General features: G+C 46.2%; 1 protein-coding gene across 1 annotated transcript in view; it reads right to left on the bottom strand.

Annotated features, from left to right (window-relative positions):
- The window catches only part of DIPK2A (divergent protein kinase domain 2A), a 79,649-nt gene that overhangs the window by 14,657 nt on the left and 44,033 nt on the right, over positions 1 to 20,959 (bottom strand). Inside the window, exon 2 of the mRNA XM_073625892.1 lies at positions 17,247 to 17,550. Coding sequence (XP_073481993.1) covers positions 17,247 to 17,550 — 304 coding nt within the window. The remainder of the gene's footprint in view (positions 1 to 17,246; positions 17,551 to 20,959) is intronic.

Genomic DNA, 20,959 nt, shown 5'->3' with positions numbered 1-20,959 from the left:
AGATCCTTCAACAGCCTCTGGTATGATTTTGCCACTATCAGGAGGTCCTCCAAGTAAGGGATAACAGTTATCGCCTTTAACCTTAGTGGAGCCAGCGCTTCCCCCAACACCTTCGTAAAGATGCGTGGGGCTGAGGACTGAAAGGGAGGGCTTGAAATTGAAAATGTCGGGTTCCCATACTAGTCTTCACTGCCAATCGCAAAAACTTTTGGAAGGCTGGATGGATAGGGATATGAAGATAGGCATCCCTTAAGTCCAACATGGCCATAAAGCAGTTTGGGTATAGTAGGTTTTTGATTGTAAAAACCGTCTCCATATGGAAATGCTTGTATCTGATGGACTTGTTTAAGGTCCGGAGATTCAGGATAAGTCGAAACCTTCCCAACGGCTTTTTGACCACAAATACATGGGTATAGAATCCCTTGCCCTGCTCTGACTATGGAACAGGAATCAGGACTTTTTGATCCAATAAGTCTCCGATCTGGAGACCCAGAGCCCTCGCTTTCTCTCGATCTTGTGGAGGAGAGGTGACCAACAATCGTTCTGATGGTTGGTGAACAAACTCCAGCCTGTACCCGTTGGTCACTAGGTCCAGGATGAAGGGGCTCGAAGTGACTGCTGCCCACTGTGGGATGAAGGCCCTCAATCTTCCTCCCACCGGGGAACACAAGTCACTGTGGCTTGGCGGGTTGTTGAGGAGGGTTAAACAGCACTCCCCCTTTGCCTCTGCCTTTGTGCCCAGTCCTGTGTTTTTTTTCGGCCTGCTGTCCTTTTCTCTAGGACTCTGTTGCCTGCCTTGGCCACGAAAAAAATTTCTGGCTGTCGGGATTCTCTTTTTCTCTGGAAACACCTTTTTCTTATCAGCCGTGCCTTCCAGAGCCTCCTGCAGTCCTGGGCCAAATAAATGATCGCCTGTTAAGGGAAGCCCACAAAAGGTGTAATTTGGAGGCTGGGTCCCCTGACCAGGTTTTAAGCCAGATGCTTCTCCTGGCCGAGTTCACTAAAGCCGAAGTCCTGGCCGACATTCTTACCGACTCTGCGGAAGAATCTGCCAAAAAACATACAGCCTGAAAGAGGAGAGGAAAGGACTTCAAAATCTGCTCTCTCGGGTACCCGCTGACAGGTGTGACTGAATCTGAGTCAACCAAACCTCCAGATTGCTGGCCACACAAATGGAGGCTAGAACTGGTTTCAGGTTCCCAACCATGGCTGCGCAGTGTCCTCATCAAAAGGGAACCTTCTTTTTAGGTTACTAGAGAAGAATGGTTTTCTCTCCGGGTTATCCCATTCCAGTTTAACAGTATCAACCAACGAACTATGGACTGGAAAAACTCTAGGTTTTTTCTTATGCAATCCCTTATACATAAGATCGTGTTTGGATAACTGAACCTCCTCCTCTTTCAATTCAAGGGTGGTATAGATAGCCTTTAACAAGTCATCCACATCCTCTACAGATAACTTAAATCTCGAGCCTCGAGTGGATTCTCTATCCCTGGGCTCTATATCTGACCCTGATTCTTCAGGGGAAAAACGGGTAGATCTGACCTCAGCCTCAGAGTCTTCACTCTCTGCCTGCTGCGGAGTGCTGACTGAAGCTCTCTGTGTGGTCAGACCCTCTACAGGGGTCTGGAGCTTGTCAATAAGTGTTCTAAAAGAACTAAAGGTGGACGCAAGCTCGTCCCTAACAGAGGTTAGCATTTTCTGAGAAGAGGCAACCGGGTCATCCTTTACAAGGCCATCTATACAGCTGCGACAAACGGCTTTGCTCCACAAGGAGCTCAATTTGTTTGCCCACACCGCACATTTCTTTTTAGGTGGCTGCGCTTGAGTCTTGTCTTGGCCTGTAAGACAAAAAGATAAGTGACCCCTAATGAGACTCACAGCCACCCCACCACTCCAACCACCATGTGCAGGAGGGAGGAAATGTGTCCCCTTAACCCACTACTACAGAGAGGGGAGGGGGAGGGAACACTCACAGGGAGAGCAAGATAGTGACATAACACTTCAGGCTTACCTGTGAGGTGCTGCTATTGGGTGCATCGACTGCCTGTGTAGGAACTGCAGATTGATCCATCTTGCCCCTTTCTGGCTTTCCACAGCCTGGCTGCTTTCACCAGAAGACAGCAGCGGCCAGTGTCTCCTGTTCGCGCCGTTTAAGGAGACTGGTCTCCTGCGCCCGGCGATGACGTCATATGCCCCTGAAGTGACCTGCTCTCAGTACTTACTGTGGGCCAGCTTGGAGCGCAGAAGCCCCACCCCCTACTCGAGCGCTGCAGCTTCCTGCTTCTCCTCACACAACTAGCCACGCTGCCTGTGAGGAGAGGAACCGCTGCTTTCCTAAGAACAGCGCTATGGGAGCTGACACCATGCCGGTCCTGGCCCTCTCCAGGCACTGAGACACAGGAGACCGCAGCACAGCCAACCTTTCCAGGGGAGTGCTGCTACTGGCAGAGGAGAGGTTAGTGAAATGCCCCAAGCAGCCCTATAGAGCCCCTGCTCATGAGACCTAGGGACCAGGTTCCAGCAACATGTCACCCCCCGTGCGGAGGAAACACAAATAACTGACATGGGCCCGGAGGACCGCCCTTTTATCTGGTGGGGGTAACGTGTTTCCTGTCCTGGTAGGAGGAGCCCAAGGTCTCATGGGCTGTCCTGGAAGACGCTTGGAGAAAGTCCTGCTAGCAGCATCTTTGGAGCGGTGTGTATACCGCTCCTGCCCATTGAAATCAATGGGCAGCGTGGCTATACCGCCGGCAAAGCGCTGCTTCAGCAGCGCTTTGCGGGTGGTTTTAACCCTTTTTTAGCTGCTAGCAGGGGTTAAAAGTGCCCTGCTAGCGGCCGAATACCTCCGCAAATATGACTGTAAAGCGCCACTAAAAGTAGCGGCGCTTTACCGCTGATGACGCCCCAGTGTGAAAGGGGCGCAACTTTAGACTTCAGTAAACAATCCCCAGAAAAATATATGAAGATCAGAAGACCTGACTTTACTGGCTGCTTACTTTTTTACTAGTCATTGATTGAAATTTTACAAGCCTTTTGAACTGAATGTCAGCGAGGCAACTAGCATTAAAGCTGGCCATACACTTTGTGTCTGTCTACAGACGCAGTTAGTGTGGCTTGGAAACAAGCCCACAGGTGCACAACAAGAAACGGCTTCTTATGGCTAGACACAGAGGAGTGCCGGTGATCGATGCCAGAAGAGGCGGCTTGGGGCCGCTCTGTGCAATACACAGAGCAAGTATGACTGGTTTGTTATTTTAATGAAAGAAATTTGACAATCTTCCGCAGACCAAGAGCTTCAATTAACACTGCACACTTTACACTCACACGTTACAATGCGATTGTACAGAATCTTAGAATCTTGCGTTAGCCGTGTTGTGTGAGAGCCAACTTAAGGCTGCATTCACACCTAAACGTATCTTTTCAGGCTTTTTTTTTAGGGTGTTTTTCGGGCGTTTTTGTACAGGCGTTTTGAGGTCCACAGGTCACCAATTTAAAAAGCAGTTCAATGCCCGTGATCTGACTAAAAAAAAAGCTCATGTACTTTGAGCTTTAGGCATTTTGCTTCAGGCGACAGAACGCTCAGATGTGAACAGGGGCTGTTTAAATGAATGGGATTTTGCTTGTTGGGCGTTTTGGAACTTTTGAAATGAGCATTTTACAAGCTGAAAACGATCAGGCGAGAATGCAGCCTAATTCATTCAGTGCATAAAAGACCTTTGCTAGTAAATTTAACTGCTTGCCGACCAGCCGCCGGCTGGCAGGTCGGCACGACCCCGCAAACCATCCCGGGATCGGGATAGCAGGCGCGCCCACTGCACAGCGGAGGTGTAGGCACACTGTATAAATGCCAATGGTGCCCAAAAAAAAAAAAAAAAAAAAAAAAAAAAAAAAAAAATCGCAGATCGCCATAACTACTAATAATAAATACATTTAAAAAATGCTATATTTTGTAGAAGCTAGAACTTTTGCGCAATCCAATATATGTATATTGCGATTTTTAACAAAAATATGTAGAAGAATACGTATCGGCCTAAAACTGAGAACATTTTTTTTTTTTTTTTTTTTTTTTTAAACGCAAAAGAGGATATTTATTATAGCAAAAAGTACAAAATATTAAGTTTTTTCAAAATTGTCGCTTTTTTTGTTTATAGAGCAAAAAATAAAAATCGCAGAGGTGATCAAATACCACCAAATGAAAGCTCTATTTGTGGGGAAAAAAAGGACGTCAATTTTGTTTGGATGCAATGTCGCACAACCGCGCAATTGTCAGTTAAAGCGAAGCAGTGCCGAATCGTAAAAAATGGCCCGGTCATTCAACAGCCAAATCTTCAGGGGCTGAAGTGGTTAAAAAGGCCGTACAATCAAAATATAACTTGCATGGGCAGTTTCAGTGTTTCAATCCTGATATTTAAACAAACAAATTTGTAAATTATTTAATCTTTGTAGATAAAAACCCACCATGGTTAACCACTTCCCGACCGGCACACGCCGATGTACGTCGGCAGAATGGCACGGCTGGGAAAATGGGCGTACAGGTACATCCTTTTGGATTTGCCGCCATGCCATCGCGTGCGCGCCGGCCGGGAGCTCCGTGAGTCGGGTCGCGGGTCCCACGGACTCGATCGTGGTGGTGATACCTGCGATCGCCTCACGGAGAAGACGAACGGGGAGATGCTGATGTAAACAGCGTCTCTCCGTTCTGCCTAGGGACGGTGTCACTGATCTCTGCTCCCTGTGATCGGGAGCAGAGATCAATGACGTGTCACAGCTAGCTCATCCCCCCCTACAGTTAGAATCACTTCCTAGTACTGACTTAACCCCTCCCGGTCCCCTAGTGGTTATCCCCTTCACTGCCAGTGTAATTTACACAGGAATCGGTGCATTTTTATAGCACTGATTGCTGTATAAATGACAATGCTCCCAAAAATGTGTCAAAAATGTCCGATGTGTCCTCCATAATGTCGCAGTCACGATTAAAAATCGCCGATCGCCGCCATTACTAGTAAAAGTAAAATGATTAATAAAACTGCCATAAAACTATCTTGTAAACGCTATAACTTTTGCGCAAACTAATCAAACGCTTATTGCGATTTTTTTTACCAAAAATAAGTAGAAGAATACATATCGGCCTAAACTGAGGGGAAAAAAATGCTTTTTCATATATTTTTGGGGGATATTTATTATAGCGCAATTGTCAGTTAAAGCGACGCAGTGCCAAATCGCAAAAAGTGCTCTGGTCAGGAAGGGGGTAAAATCTTCCGGGGCTGAAGCGGTTAAGGTGCTAGAAAGTTAAAGAAGAAAAATGTATTTAAACCTACACCAATTAGCCATAACTTTATGACCACTGACAGGTTAAGTGAACATCAATTATCTTATTAAACTGACATCTGACGTTGGTGTGATATATATTAGGCAGCAAGTAAACATGTTGGCCCCGACGATGTATTGAAAGCAGGAAAAAAAAAAAAAAGACAGACATCGCAGCTTATTGGGTATGGTTCCCATGGCAACCTGTGTCACATCCAAAAATGTCAATGGGCACATGAGCATCTGAATGACCCATGGAGCATGGAAGAAGGTGGCCTGGTCTGATGAATCATATTTTCCATGATGTGGATGGCTGGCTGCATGTGCGTCGCTTACCTGGGGAAAAGACGGCACCAGGATGCATTATTGGAAAAAGGAAAGCCAGTGGAGGCAGTGTGATGCTTTGGGCAATGTACTGCTGGGAAACTCTGGGTCCTGCCGTTCATTGACACACTACCTACTTAAACATTGTTGCTGACCAAGGATACCCCTTCATGAAATCTGTATTACCTGATGGGAATGGCCACTTTCAGCAGGATATTGCACCCTGCAAAAATGGTTCAAGTATGGTTTTAAGAACACAAGGAGTTTGATTTGTCGATATGGTTTATGAATTCTCCAGATCTAAAACCACAGAGCATCTGTGGGACACTGCTAGAAAAAAAAAAAAAAAAAACGAACAAGTGCAGGCACCACCTCACAACTTATAGGAGAATTTTCTGCTGACTACTTTGTGCAGGATACCAAAGCATACCTTCCGAAGTGTAGTGGCATTCATGCCTTCATAGGTTAGGGCTGTTTTGGCGGCAAAAGAGGGGCCTATTACTGGGTGGTCAAAGTTATGGCTGCTCAATATATATCGCATGTAGCCAAGATATTTAGATTTAAAAATGGCACATGATGCAATTCCACATATAAGACAAGCCGTAGATTAAGGTTTCCTCACTAAGATGTGGAGGGCCTTTACCCACACTCAGTGCCTTTGTTACCAACTAGCACTCTATATGGCTCAATCCTTGCCTATGCATCTCATTGTGGGTGTGTAGAAGTCATTACCAATATTAGATGAGCAAAATTGTAAATAGAATCTCAAACCACTTACAACATTATCATACAGTGACTTGCAAAAGTATTCACCCCCTTGGCATTTTTTGTGTTTTGTTGCCTCAACCTGGATTTAACATGGATTGTTAGAGGATTTGCATCATTTAATTTACAGAACATGCCCACAACTTTGAAGATTTTTTTTTTTTTTTTTTTATCGTGAAGCAAATAGGGCAAAATAACAGAAAAAGTCAATGTGCATAACTATTCACCTCCCTAAAGTCAATACTTTGTAGAGCCCCCTTTTGCGGCTATCACAGCTCCAAGTCACTTAGGATAAGTCTCTATGAGCTTGCCACATCTTACCACTGGGATTTTGTCCATTCCTCCTTGATAAACTGCTCCAGCTCCTTCAAGTTGGATGGTTTGCACTTGTAAACAGCAATCTTTAAGGCTGACCACAGATTTTCTATTGGATTGAGGTCTGGGCTTTGACTAGGCTATTCCAACACATTTACAGGTTTCCCCTTAAACCACTCAAGTGTTGCTTTAGCAGTGTGTTTGGGGTCATTGTCCTGCTGGAAGGTGAACCTCCGCCCTAGCCTCAAATCACACACAGAGTGGTACAGGTTTTGCTCAAGAATATCCCTGTATTTAGCACCATCCATCCTTTCCCTCAACTCTGACCAGCTTATTGGCTTCCTATGTACAGATACTCCAGTCTCTGCTGTGGAACTCTGCAGCTCCTCCAGGGTTACCTTAGGTCTCTGTGCTGCCTTTCTGATTAATGCCCTCCTTGCCCGGACCGTGAGTTTTGGTGTGTGGCCATCTCTTGGCAGGTTTGCTGTTGTGCCATGTTCTTTCCATTTGGTTATGATAGATTTGAGGGTGCTCCTAGGGATCAAAGATTTGGATATTTAAGTGTTCTTGCATAGCAAGACCACTTACTGTTATTTCACATATATATTATTCTTATAGCCAAATTTACCATCCTAACTCCTCCCCACAGCTTTTACGCTATATAGACAGTAATATACCGAAACGTGCGGATTGTTCCCGATTGGTGTGCTATCACTATGTAGAACGTTTCACCGAATGGTTCACAAAATATCGTCGTTTTTGTGGTGAAATTAGTCCCATAGGAATGAATGGCGAAATGTTCAAAACTAGAGTGGGAGGTGACAAAAGCTGAAAAATCAGGACATGATTTCTAAACTGCCCCCACTCCCTCATTTTCAAACCCACCTACACAAATCTTATATCAAAACGTTCACCTATCCCTTCTGCCACTAAACATGTCCACGGATAAGCCATAGTCCTGATAGTTTTCACAATATGACCATTTGTTTGTGACTCACGCCGTCCATTGACATTCATTGAAACTCCACTCTAGCCACTTCAAATTTGAAGAGCAATATCTAAACTGCGACTGTGCCTCCATTTTTTTTTTTTTTTTCAAAATCTTTTTATTGATTTTTAAAAAGAGAAACAAAAACAGATAAAGAGAACAAACAGTTAAACATACATTGGTCTAATATGATGTCTATGTGATCCTTGCAGGAATCACGCTGTCACCTTATTCATGAAAAATATATGAAATCAGTCATAGCGGTACAGTTTACTGGGTCATGAGGTGGTGCTATGTGCAGTTGTACATGGTAAAATAGCATATTGTAGATTGTGTACACCTGGCACCCGCTTGGGAGCTACTTTGTGATTGGGGTCTACTGAGAGGCCTCTGAAGCGGTGGAGGGATCTGCCAGCCACTTAGGACCAGACTTTGCTATATTTGTTGGGGCAGCCTCTGTTGTCATATGTGTCTTTATACAGAGGTAAGCTATTGTTAATTGTTTCCACAGGGAGAGAGGAGGGGGGGTTGGTTTGTGCCAACTAAGGGCTATAGCTTTACGGGCATATAACAGGAGCAATCCCACCAGTGTGCGTCCCGCCACCGTAGGAATTAGTTGTTCTACCAGGCCTAGTATGCAGATTGACATTGATGGTTGTAGTGGCACAGAGGTGATTTGTGTGATAAAGTCCAATATCTCCCTCCAGTATCTGACAATTGCCGGACAGGTCCAGAAGATGTGGGTGAAGTCCCCAGGAGTTCCACCACATCTCCAACATCCGGGAGGGGAGTCGGGGTTCATTTTGTGTAGTCTGTGAGGGGTAAAATATGCCCGATGGACTATCTTGAATTGGATCAGGCGATCTCTCAGAGAGACCAGGGAGCTAAATGGGAAATCCCATATGTCATCCCAGTCATTGTTGTCAAAATTGGGGATGTCATGGGACCATTTAGATCTTAGCTTTTCCATAGTCGGGAGGGATGTGACAGTCAGATGTGAATATAATTGAGAAGTGGGTTTTTTCGCACAATCTGATCTAAGAAGGTCCTCCAGTGAAGATTGGACTAGTTGAGGAGGGAAGTTGGAGAATTGGTGACTGAAGGCATGGGAGAGTTGAAGGAATCGGAAAAAATAGGACTGTGGTATATTAAAATCGGAGTTTAGTTTGGAGAGCGGGACTAGGGATTGATTGGAGATAATCTGTGCAACCGTTTTAATGTTAAATTTGGTCCAGGCATGAGGCTCAGGTAGTTTATAGATGTGCTCCAGGGTTGGGTTTATCCAAAGGGGAGGATTGGGTGAGATTTGAGACCTGCCCCCCATGGACGCAGTGTGCTGCGCATGGAGGGTGTCAGTGGATAAGGGGCTCGAGGGCCTCGAAAAAGCAAAAATTTGAGCGCTTCTAGGGATCCCAGCACTGCCGTCTCGACCTGGGTTGGAGGTGTCCGGATTGAGCCGCCAAGCAGCTGTTACTAGCTGGGCGGCCAGATAGTACTTGTATAGATCCGGACACGCCAAGCCACCTTGGGAGGTCGGGCGTATCAGTGTTGACCAGCTGTATCTGGGGAATTGGAACCCCCATAGGAAAGAGGCGAGGAGGTGATGTAGTCGTATGAAAAAGGATTTAGGAACCCACTGTGGAGAGTGGCGAAATAAGTATGTAAATTTGGGGAGCATTTTCATTTTAAACAAATTAATGCATCCCAACAGTGAAAGAGGCAACGATTCCCACGCCTTCAGCCGTTGCCGAGTCTCCTGAACCACCGGGGACAAGTTGAGGGGTAAGAACTCAGAAGCCTGCCTGGAGACCACCACCCCTAAGTATTTAAAATTCTCGACCCATTGTAGAGGGATGTCCGTGGGAGCTGTGTCACGGGCTGCAGGATCCACGGGGAACAGGAGAGATTTTATCCAGTTAACCCTGAGGCCGTGACAGAGGAGAAGGAGTTGAGGACCTGTAGGGCTCCCTCGAGTGATGGACCCGCGTCATTGAGAAAGAGTAGGAGGTCATCCGCATACAGGGCGACCCTCTCCTCCAGCCAGCCAACCCGCAGTCCCCTAATGTGAGGAGAGGTGCGAAGGGCCTCCGCAAGTGGCTCCATCGCGATGGCAAATAAGGCAAGAGAGAGAGGGCAGCCCTGCCGCGTGCCCCTGGATAGATGGAAGGACTGTGACAGGCCCCCTCCCAGCTTAATAGCTGAGGTGGGGTCACGGTAGAGGACCTTCATCCATTCAATGAAGATCAGGGGGAACCCCATCCTGCGGAGGAACTCCCAGAGAAAAGGCCACTCGACCGTGTCGAAGGCCTTCTCAATGTCCAGGGAGGCCACCACTCTAGATCCTTCATTGAGATGTTGTGCGTGTATGTTGGTGAACAGATGCCTCAAGTTAACGTCTGTCGCTCTATTGGCCATGAAACCAGTCTGGTCAGTCTCAATGATAGATGGTAGTAGGGATTGTAGTCTCGTGGTTAGTAATTTGGTGAGGATCTTGAAGTCTGTATTAAGTAGGGCGATTGGTCTGTAGGAGGCACAGGATGTGGGGTCTTTAGACACTTTATGGATGAGAATGACATGGGCATGGCCCATGAAAGCTGGGAGGGCACCATCAGTCAAACGTTGGGAATAGAGCTGGGCCAATTTGGGGGCCAATAGGTCCCCATGAGTTTTGTAGAACTCAATGGTTAGTCCATCTGGACCCGGAGACTTTCCCGCGGGAAAGGACCTAATCGCTTTCAGTACCTCCTCCGGGGTAATCGGCCTCACTAGGGATTCTCTCTCCCCATCAGACAACCAGCCAAGTGCCAAGGGGTCCAGCCAAAGTGCGAGGTCCCGCGACTGGAAGTCCGATGGTAGCACTGAAGTAGAGAGAGCTGTAGTACTGATGGAAGGCTTCAAGTATGTCTGGCAGGGAAGAGGCCGACCCTCCCGAAGGGAACACCACACTAGAGATCACCGTCAGGGGTCTGTCATGTTGTGCCAGCATCGCCAGAAGGCGACTGCTGCGGTCTCCTTGTTCAAAGAACCGTTGTTTGTTGCGGTAAAGGTCAAGTCTTGTAACTTCGGTGAGGTGGAGATGTAGCTCACATTTCGGTGCATTGAGGGAGTCAAAGTGTGCGTCAGTGGGGTCAGCTGCATAGATGTCTGATTGGGATTGCGCAGTGGTCTGTAGGGCAGTAGTGGTAGCCGCTTGTTCTCTCCGGATCCCAGCAATAGAAGAAAAGTATTGCCCTCTGGTAAAAGCATTAAAGGCATCCCAGGTCACCGCTGTGGAGGAGGATCCCGTATTAAGATCCCAGTATTCCACTAAGCGTGATGGAATGGTGTCTGTCAGGTCAGCATGAGAGATCCAATGGGTCCCCAGGCGCCAAAGGGAGGAGGAACGGGAGGACGGGGAGTGAACGGTAAGGAGTAGGGGGCAGTGATCTGAGAGTCCGCTGGGCAAGTATGAGGCATCAAGTACATCCGTCAGCATAGTCGGGTTGGCAAAGGCGAGATCGATGCGAGAGGAAGTTTTATGTGTATTGGAGAAACAGGAGTATGCTCTGGTCATGGGATGTTTCCATCTCCACACCTCAGATACACCTAGCGCCTCTGCCCATGAGAGCAAGTCAGTAGAGAATTGTTTGGGGGGGGGGGGGGGGGGGGTAGGTCTGTCCAGGTCCGGGGCCAGAATGGCGTTGAAATCACCCATTAATAACAGTCTAGCAGGGCAGTATGGAGTGATTTTCTCTAGAATGGTGTATAAGGTGGAGGAGGTAAAAGGAGGGGGGGGGGGATGTATACACCTACAATATACCGGACACCCCAGACAGTGAACACTATTAGTACATATTTACCCTGGGGGTCAGTGTGAACATGTTCCATCACACATGGGAAGGATTTACTAATCAGGATTGTGACCCCTCTAGCATATGTGGAATAGGAAGCATGGAAGGCTCTCTGGATCCATGGCTTTTTCAGCGCCAGTAGTTTGCTGCCCATAAGGTGCGTTTCCTGTAAAATTACTATATGCGGGGAGTGCAATTTGAGGTACTTGAAGGAGTACCGCTCTCAAATTTAGAATTGAGCCCCCGGACATTCCAGGACAGCGCACTGAAGGTGGGGGCGTCACGTCCTGTCATTGTGCGGAGGTCTGGCGGGGGAAGAAAGGAGGAGTGAAGCAGGTGCACGTGCACAGCTCAGGAGCAGCAAGGACCCAGGGAGCCTGTACCAGGTGGAATCATGAACTATGGAAGACCAAATAGACAAACGAACATGAATAGATATAACACTGATAAACAACACCCGTGATGACACTGAGGTGTCAAACCTGCCCTCATCTGATGACATCACCAGAAAATTTGGGGAGTGATCAGATCTGGCCTATACCCAAAACTCAAAAACAGTAAACCCTTAAACTTTAATTAGCAACAGTTCAGTGTTGTGTTCCAACACTTGTGGAAGCTCTTAGGTAGGGGAAGCAGGTTCCAGACAGTAGCACAGTTAAAAAAAAAAAAAAAAAAGAAGAGGAAAAACAAAATTGGTGGTTGCCGTTGGAGCTCCGCAGTCAGGAGCGGATGGTAGATTATGTAACAAAGGGCGTTGAACAACCAATTGGGGTAATGGTGAATTAGAGCAGTGAGAAAAGACCTAGGGATGGATGGTGTGTAATACTGTGAGTCAACATGGGACAGGGGGTAGTCCTGTTCAGGGGGATTGTGATAGTTAGCTGCTCCCAGTATGTTGTAATCAACTATGGTTCCATGGTAGTATGTTGTCAGCAGGTATCTAGCCATGCAGCAGCAGCCTCCAGGGTGTCGAAGAAACGCGTGTTGTCACCATCAGTGATACGCAGCCTGCTGGGATATAATAGACCAAAGCGTATTCTCCTTTCTCGGAGCTGACGTCTCACATCCGTAAAGGACTTGCGGCGTTGCTGTACTTCCTAAGAGAAGTCCGGGAAAAAGAGCAGTTTGGTATTTTCATATTTAATTTCAGGCATGGCGCGCGCTGCTGCCAGAATGCGATCCCGGTCGCGGTAATTTAATAGCCGCAGCAGGAAGGGGCGAGGAGGGGCCCCTGGTCTTGGAGGGAGCGGTGGGACCCTGTGGGCTCTTTCCACTACGAAGGTGGGAGGCATATCACCCAGGCTGAACAGAGTGGACAGTAGTTGTTGTAAACTCAGCTGGTCTGGGACCCTCAGCTCTCTCAGGTAATCCAAGTATGCGGATGTTATTCCGCCTGAGGCGGTTCTCAGTGTCTATAGCACGCTCCTGGAGCGCCTTCACTTGGAGCTGCAGGGCCCTCACCTCCCTAGAATCTGCCCGGACTGTATCCTCCACCATGGAGACTCTGTCCTCAACCCCTGCGATACGGGACCGGAATTTGTCCATATCCTGACGGATGAGACCGACATCTATGGTCAGGAAGTCGATGTTGGTTGTCAGAGTTACCTTGCACGCTGTAATGGCCGCCAGGATTTCCGCTGCCCCCGGCTCCGCGTCCGCCTGCGAATTCGCCGCCATAGTGGCAGCGGGCCGCCTCGTAGAGGATTTGGTTAGCCGGTGGGGGGGTACGAGAGGCCTTCGGACCAGATTTTGTGTAGCGGGTCCTAGGGTGACCCATCCGAGGTCCGCCCCGCGATGAAGGAGGTTCCTAGGGGGCCTGTGGGTAGGTATTGGGGTCCACGGGGTAGGATGGAGGATGTGCACAGATTATCCACTCCCCAGCTGCAGTATGATTCAATCTTTCCCCCACAGGGATGCTAGCAGGAGGGGAGGAGGAAAGGATGGCCGGATCACAGTGTCCAGGCTGGGGAGGATGTTACTGGCTTTATAGGCCCCAAAATGGTGATGGGCTGCAGGTGTGGGGAATCAGCCTTCAGGGATCTTCACGCGGCCCTCAAAATGACGCTCTCCCGGACTATCCCCTCTGAAGGAGCTGCCCCAGGTGGATGAGGGTGGGGCTGCCGCTCGTCCTTCGGATAGCGGTACTCGAGTGTGGAGGATGCAGGCTGCCTTGTAGGCCGCAAGATGGCGGCGGGCCGCGGGTGCGGAGAGCCTGTCTCCGGGGACCCTCAGGCGGCCCTCCGATGGCCCACCCCAAGTCCACCCTCACCGGAGAAGCTGCTCCAGGCGGGTGATGACGATGCCGCCGCTCGTCCCGTGGATCGGGGCACCCGAGCACGGAGGATGTATGTGGCCTCGTAGGCCACAAGATGGCAGCGGGTCACTGCTGTGTGGAGCCGGCCGCGGGCTGTGTATCAACACCACCGGCCAGGATCCGCAATTTGGGCTGGGATTGATGCAGGGGGTGCCCAGGAAACTATAGGGCTGATCTGGAGTCTCACTGGAATGTTCACTGCTGAGGATGGCTGTAGATTGAGTCAGGATGTGCAGAGCTCCACAGCAGCACGTCTGGCTTGTCTCACACGCCCCGTGCTGTTTTGCTGGGGCACAGATGATGGCACAGGGATGGCAGTGCTGTATTGCTGGGGCACAGAGAAGTCAATGCTGTATTGCTGGGGCACAGATGGCACAGGGAAGACAGTACAGTATTGCTGGGGCACAGATGATGGCACAGGGAAGACAGTACAGTATTGCTGGGGCACAGTACCTGAGCGTGGAGGATGTGTCTGTTGTAGTAGGCCACAAGATGGCGGCGGATCTCTGAGGTATGTTGGCCACGGCCCGATGGAGACACAATCGGCCACAATTTACGTTGGGTCTGGTGAGGATGCTGTCCGGTGAGTGTTAGGGAGAGTTTGGAGGCTCTCCAGGTTGTATTTCATGCAGGATGGCGATGGATTGGATCAGCAGGCCGCGGGCGCCCGGAATCAGCTTGTATGGATTCTCAGGTGGCCGTTCAGGCCCCCCACACAGTCCAGCTGTCTCCCAGGGACAACCTCCAGCTATGTGTGCTATTCAGCTGCCTCTCACCCCGTGGATCGCGGCACTCCAGCCCGGGGATGACGGAGGCTCCGTAGGCCTCAAGATGGCGGCAGGTCTCTGAGGTATAATGTCAGCCACGGCCCGATGGAGACACAATCGGCCACAATTTCCACTGGGGCTGGTGAGGATGATGTCCGGTAACTGTTAGGGAGCATTTGGAGGCTCTCCAGGTTGTATTTCATGCAGGATGGCGACGGATTAGATCAGGATCGGCGGAGCTCCTGAGCAACACGTCTTTCTCCCACTACATCCGGACACGCCCCCCCCCCCCCCTACCTCCATTTTTAATATTTCTGAGACATACTATGCATCAAAATCTAGGTCTGGGTCTTGTGATTCTCACAATATAAAGCTCTTCGTAGGATTTATAGTTTTTAAAATACGACTGTTTGAAGTACTGCACAGTTATTACAGCTATCATGATCCTGTGTATTGTGTTTTGAGCAGTGGTTGTGAACACGCTTAGAGCCGGCATGAGCGTTGCCAGGAAACAGTGGTTGTAAACACTGATTATCAAACAGATAGCACACCTTCACCTCCATTCTACGTCAAGATGCCGAGACCCCCCAAATGCATGTGGTCATACCTTCATCTGCTAGGCTTGATAATGCTGCTAATGTTTTTAAAAACATATGTTTTAATGTAACTGTGAAGCACTTTGGGCAACAACGTTGCAATTAAATGTGCTATATAAATAAAAGTTGAAATGCATTTCTCACTCTATAAAGCTTGTCATGTGCACTTTTTAAATTTGATCAATCAATTGGTTAGCGTAATGTTTACTATCTTTACTCACTCCAAACAGTTACTCTGCCCACTCCATAAAGTTATTCTGCCCAGTCCAACCTTTCCACAGTTACTCCAGCCACTCCAACCACACAACAGTTACTCAAGCCACTCCTCCCATTTACTCCGCCCACTCCAGTTGTAGATTACTGGTGGAGGCAAGAACACTTCACACAATTTCCCCAGAAATTGTAGCTTTTCTAGTTTTTTTATAACCTAACCCTGAGGATTGGTTCACACAGGGGCGACTTGTCAGGCGACCTAGTCGCCTGACAAGTCGCCTCCCGTTCTGTGCTACGGAACCGTTCTAATAGGAGTCGCCTCACTGAGGCGACCTGCAAGTCGTGCCGCCCCTGTGTGAACCGGCACTGACTTGTACTTCTCAACATTGTCCCTTACTTGTTTGGAGAGTTCCTTGGTCTTCATGGTAGTGTTTGGTTAGTGGTGCCTCTTGCGCAAGTGTTGCAGCCTCTGGGGCCTTTCAAAAAAGGTGTGTATATGTAATGACAGATCATGTGACACTTACATTGCGCACAGGTGGACATCATTTCACTAATTATGTGACTTCTGAAGGTAAATGGTTGCACCAGAGCTTTTTATGGGCTTCATAACAAAGGGGGTGAATACATACGCACATGCCAATTATCAGTTTATTTCTGAAAAATAGTTTTGTGTATATATTTTTCTAAATTTTAACTTCACCAACTTAGACTATTGTGTTCTGATCAATCACATATAATTCCAATTAAAAAAAAACATTGAACAAAAGGCTGTAATGTAACAAAATAGGTAAAAGCCGGAGAGGGGGGGGGGGGGGGGGGGGGTGAATACTTTTGCAAGGCACTGTAGGTATTGTGTATAAATGGATAAGATGAGACGCAAAAAAGTCTACGTATATGAAAAAGCTACTTGTAAAAAGGTTGCAGCTCCACAAAACATGGCTAGAGAAAGAAAGCAGTTTATCATTCTCAACACATGGGGCAAAAAGCAAAAGATTAATCTGTAGAACTTCACCGATCAATCATGTTTGTCTCGTAGAAGAGCAGCTGGTGAACTCACAGGACATGACAAATATGGGCATAATCTAGAAGCAAGCCGACAAGATATCTGGCCAGCTTTTCTGAAAATGTAACTAACCATGCTAGGTTTTGTGCCAATTTGCCTGTGTATTTTTACACGCCAATATTTCATTGCTTCATGTCTTTTCCCTAGAATAACAATCCAATCATGTTAATTACTCACTGCTGATGCCTCAGAACAAGGATTACAGCCAATGCATGTGTGGATCAAAAGCATGGTATGTGCCCCTTTCAGTGTTGTATGTTAGGAAAGATTACATTAATGATATAAATGCAAAGTTTCATAAAATAAAATATTTTTTACAGATATTTTCTACATACATATTGTTATACAAAAATACGTAAATATGAGCACATTCTTTGTAATGCAGCTAGCATACTTGACATTGAAAAATGTAGCTGTTTGACAAGTTTTACTTTGTCTCCCACTTGGAATGCATACAAAAACACAGGAGATATATTTGGTTTTGTTGGTTATCTTTGGACATGAGCTGTGAAATCCTAACTCACTTTTTGCTAACCTGCACTCCCCCTTGGTTCTAGGACACTTGAAGAAATACAGAAGGAAAAAAGGATGCCAGGCCCTCTTAACAGAACCACACAATCAACTGGGTAAAGGTCCAATCCAAATCATCATAGATTTCCTACCCTTGCAAATACTTGCATGGGTGGACAATAGATGTCATTCAGGAGTTTGGCCGTGAAAAAGCCTGAAATATTAGGTGCCATTATAGGAGGTACACTTACTTTGCTTTATTAATTTTTTATCAGCTACCAAGACATTCTCAGCATCAACGATGATTACTTTTCCATCTCGAGGTCCAACTGCAAAGTTGTCAAAGCTGACATCTAAGAGGTAAAGTGCAAATTCAAAGTCATTATTTGTGAGCTGCTCAGCAATTTCCATTAGCTGCCATGCAAGGTCCACACGCTTTTCCCATGGAGCATTGTAGAAACTCCAAAGTTCTTCACCTACATAATTCACAGCCACCATTCTTCCGCATGCTCCCAGATATTTAGCAAAAGGCCAGCCTTCATCTGATGGGAAGCTCTGAGTAAGATAAAAAAAAGTCTTTGGGTTAGATTACGTGAAACATAACAGTAGACAAATTAAGGAAGTCTTTTTAATGTAAAAGGAATGATACGTTAAAGTCATGACAGTGAAATCTAGAGAATGGCAATAACTATACTGTACTAGGAAATTGCTGAAGTATAACAAGCTAGGCCAAGTACTAATTTTCCCATAGCCACCAATCAGGCACCATTTTACAGAACAGATTTGGGAGCGATTGGTAACTTTGTGGGGACAGTACAGAAAGTTTGGCCATAATAAACAAGGCCCAGTAACTTAGCAGCATTAGAACCTAAGTGGGTGATGTTCACCCCTCCTCTAAATGGCCACTAAAACAGCAGGCTGGAATAGGATTCAGTCCTGTAAGAGCTAAGCAGTGAAATTAATGTGTTATAAATGCAAAAATCTTGCCCCTAAACTAAAAGGAAGTTCTACAGCTGTCTTATACACTATGCAGATTTCAATCAGTTTCTGATTCGGCAGAAATTTGCTACATGATTGGCCATGAAGGAACCCGATGGAAATCTGTCACAATACAAGTGGCACAGCAGGAGATTTGTCCATCTGTGGTATATAGCATGTACTGAACATACAGGAATGTGCAAACAACTACTTTAAAGGAGTTGTAAAGATGGAAGGGTTTTTTTTTTTTTTTATCTTCATGCATTCTATGTATGAAGAGTAAAAAAAAAAAAAAAAAAAAAAAAAAAACACTTGTGTGTAGCAAGCAACCACCTCAGCACCCCCTAATTACTTAACTGAGCCCCACCCCTCCCTCTCCAGCGATGTCCATGATCGTCTAAGCTGTCCGGGACACTCCTCCTGATTGGCTGAGACACATCAGTGGTGCCATTGGCTCCCGCGGCTATCAGTCAGCCAACAGGGAGAGAGGGGGCGGGGCTCCATGTCTGAACAGACACACGTAGCTGTGACCCATAGGAAGCTGCTGACTGTGGGGGCACTTGATAGGAGGGAGGGGACAGGAGCAGCAAAGAGGGACCCGAGAAGAAGAGGGTCCAGGCTGCTTTGTGCAAAACTAACTGCACAGAGGTGGTAAGTAGAACATTTTTTTACATAGCAGGGTTGGATCCGTAACCCAGCAGTGATCACTGTAGTAGCAGTGCCTACTACAGTGATTTGTCAGCTTCCACAGGGATCGAGCAAGTATGGCACATACATAATTACAATGGTCCAAGTTGGACAAATGTAACTATGGAAAAAATCCATACCTAAAGTTCAATTTTAAGGGATCTAATCTGTGCCAAGAAAATGTTGCCCACACCATTGCACAACCACAACAAATCTAAACCAATGACTCCTGAAGATGTAAAGCATGCATACAGGCTGCGTATCCCAAATTCAAAAACCCCAAACTGTTGAACCAATCAAGAGAACCCTGGGCAATGCCTACATATATGGGGAGGAGCTTTAAAACGTGTTTAATATGCCTATAGCCCTGGGTGAATATTAAATAGTACAGGTGGAAGCTGAGCTGGAGCATTTCACAATCATAATTGCCCCTTTTTTGCAGTTGGTATGCTTGTTGTGACAAGTAGCAAGTAACGAATAAATGGGCTGCTGTGCCTGCGTTTAATGCAGGAAAGGCCGAAAAAAAACAACTAATGCAGCCACTTCTTCTAAGGATTGGTACGCTGCAATATATTACATTATTTGGATTTAATACCGTTTTAAGAACAGACTTACTGGATGGATCACCAGATAATAAAACTGTTACAGGGGGAAAATAAAGACTGCTGTGGTAAAAGGTAAAAGTATACCTAAAGGCATTTTTTTATGAAGTTTTGGATGGAGTGGTGAGGGATTATTACCAGTGTCAGATTTTATTGCTGTCTGTGCCCCCCTTAGAGAGATTCACCCACGCTTGTCCTGTTTACGGTTATCGAAGATTTAATGAAAAGAAAACCTCAAATTTTTGGCTGACACCACAACAGTAACACAAGAGGAAATCTACCAATAGGGACACTAGTTCTCATGACAAACCTCAGGGGAAAAAAAAAAAAAAACTGATGGGGGTTATAATCCTCCCTTGCTCTAAAATGGATAAAAAAATGCCTTTAGTTCTACTTCAATGCTGCTAATAGACTATCATGTGTCATTTGATTTTGACTAGAATTACATTTTAAAAGTAACTTAGTAAGAATATATATCAAATACATTTTAGGCACTTAAGAGTATGGGCTCTCTGACAATGCAATGGAAATAACCACAAAACTGTTAAACCCCTTGGACAACTATCTTAACTGAAGGACAGAAAATACAAGGATGTATGTAATGTGTATGTGCCTTAGAGTAATTTTTTTGTAAAGAAAACCTATGTGAAATTAACCTGTATGTGCAACAAATAAAAAAAATACTTCAACATTAAATCACAAGATACAGCACTCCCAACATCCAAAGGCTTTCACCATATCTGCTGAAAAGACAAGTTTCATAAGCAATATCCTTTCAAGTACATGTCTCTAGACATATCAATATTTCATTTTCACACCTCCCTGTGTTTCACAGATCCTTTAAGTTGTTTCTGGAAAACACTTTTCCTTCTCATTCCTCAATGTGGATGAACTTCCTATGTAAAATAAAAAAAAAAAAATCTGAATTTGAGCAGAGGTATATCCAAACAAATGAACAACAGCTTCTTAATTCAGGAAGGGTGGCACAGAGCTTTGCCCATTTAAAAAAAAAAAAAAAAAAAAATTATATATATATATATATATATATATATATATATATATATATATATATATATATATATATATATATATATATATATATATATATATTCATTTGCACATAATTGCACATTGGTTTTGGAGTTACTACCAAACTCCCAGTCAGTGCTGCAGATCACACAGTGCAAAGTACTATTAAAGTGCACTATAAACAAAACGTCCACTAGAGAGCTAGTGCTCTTGTGCACATTGCTGGATCGAGATGGGGCTCAAGCAAGTGCCTGACAGATTCCTCCATCTACACAAGTGGGGTGGATGTGGGAACCCCCCCTCACTGGGACATTGTATTCTGACAGCAGGGATTGTCCCCTATCAGCATGCACTGATCAGCACTGCTGCCGTCTGGCTGCAAACAGCCAATTGAACGAGGATTTCCAGCAGAAGTGGATATAACAAAGAGGGTTACACACCGATCAAAAATTCAGCCCCAGCTGAATTCTGATCTATGTACTCAGTTTTAACTTGTCCTTTGCTTCAACAGGCTCTCTGCAGTTCCGTTACTGATCCCCTGCAGATCCTGGGTCAGTTAGGAGTGACAGTGGTCACACTCCAGCTTCCACTTTGAGCCATACAGGGTTAAGAGAGCAGTGGAGCTGCACATCCTTTGCTGTGTAAGGCCCAATGTACACAGGACCCTG

The sequence above is a fragment of the Aquarana catesbeiana genome, linkage group LG04 (genome assembly GCF_042186555.1).
Source record: "Aquarana catesbeiana isolate 2022-GZ linkage group LG04, ASM4218655v1, whole genome shotgun sequence".
Taxonomy (NCBI): domain Eukaryota; kingdom Metazoa; phylum Chordata; class Amphibia; order Anura; family Ranidae; genus Aquarana; species Aquarana catesbeiana.
This window is presented reverse-complemented; position numbering and strand designations above follow the sequence as displayed.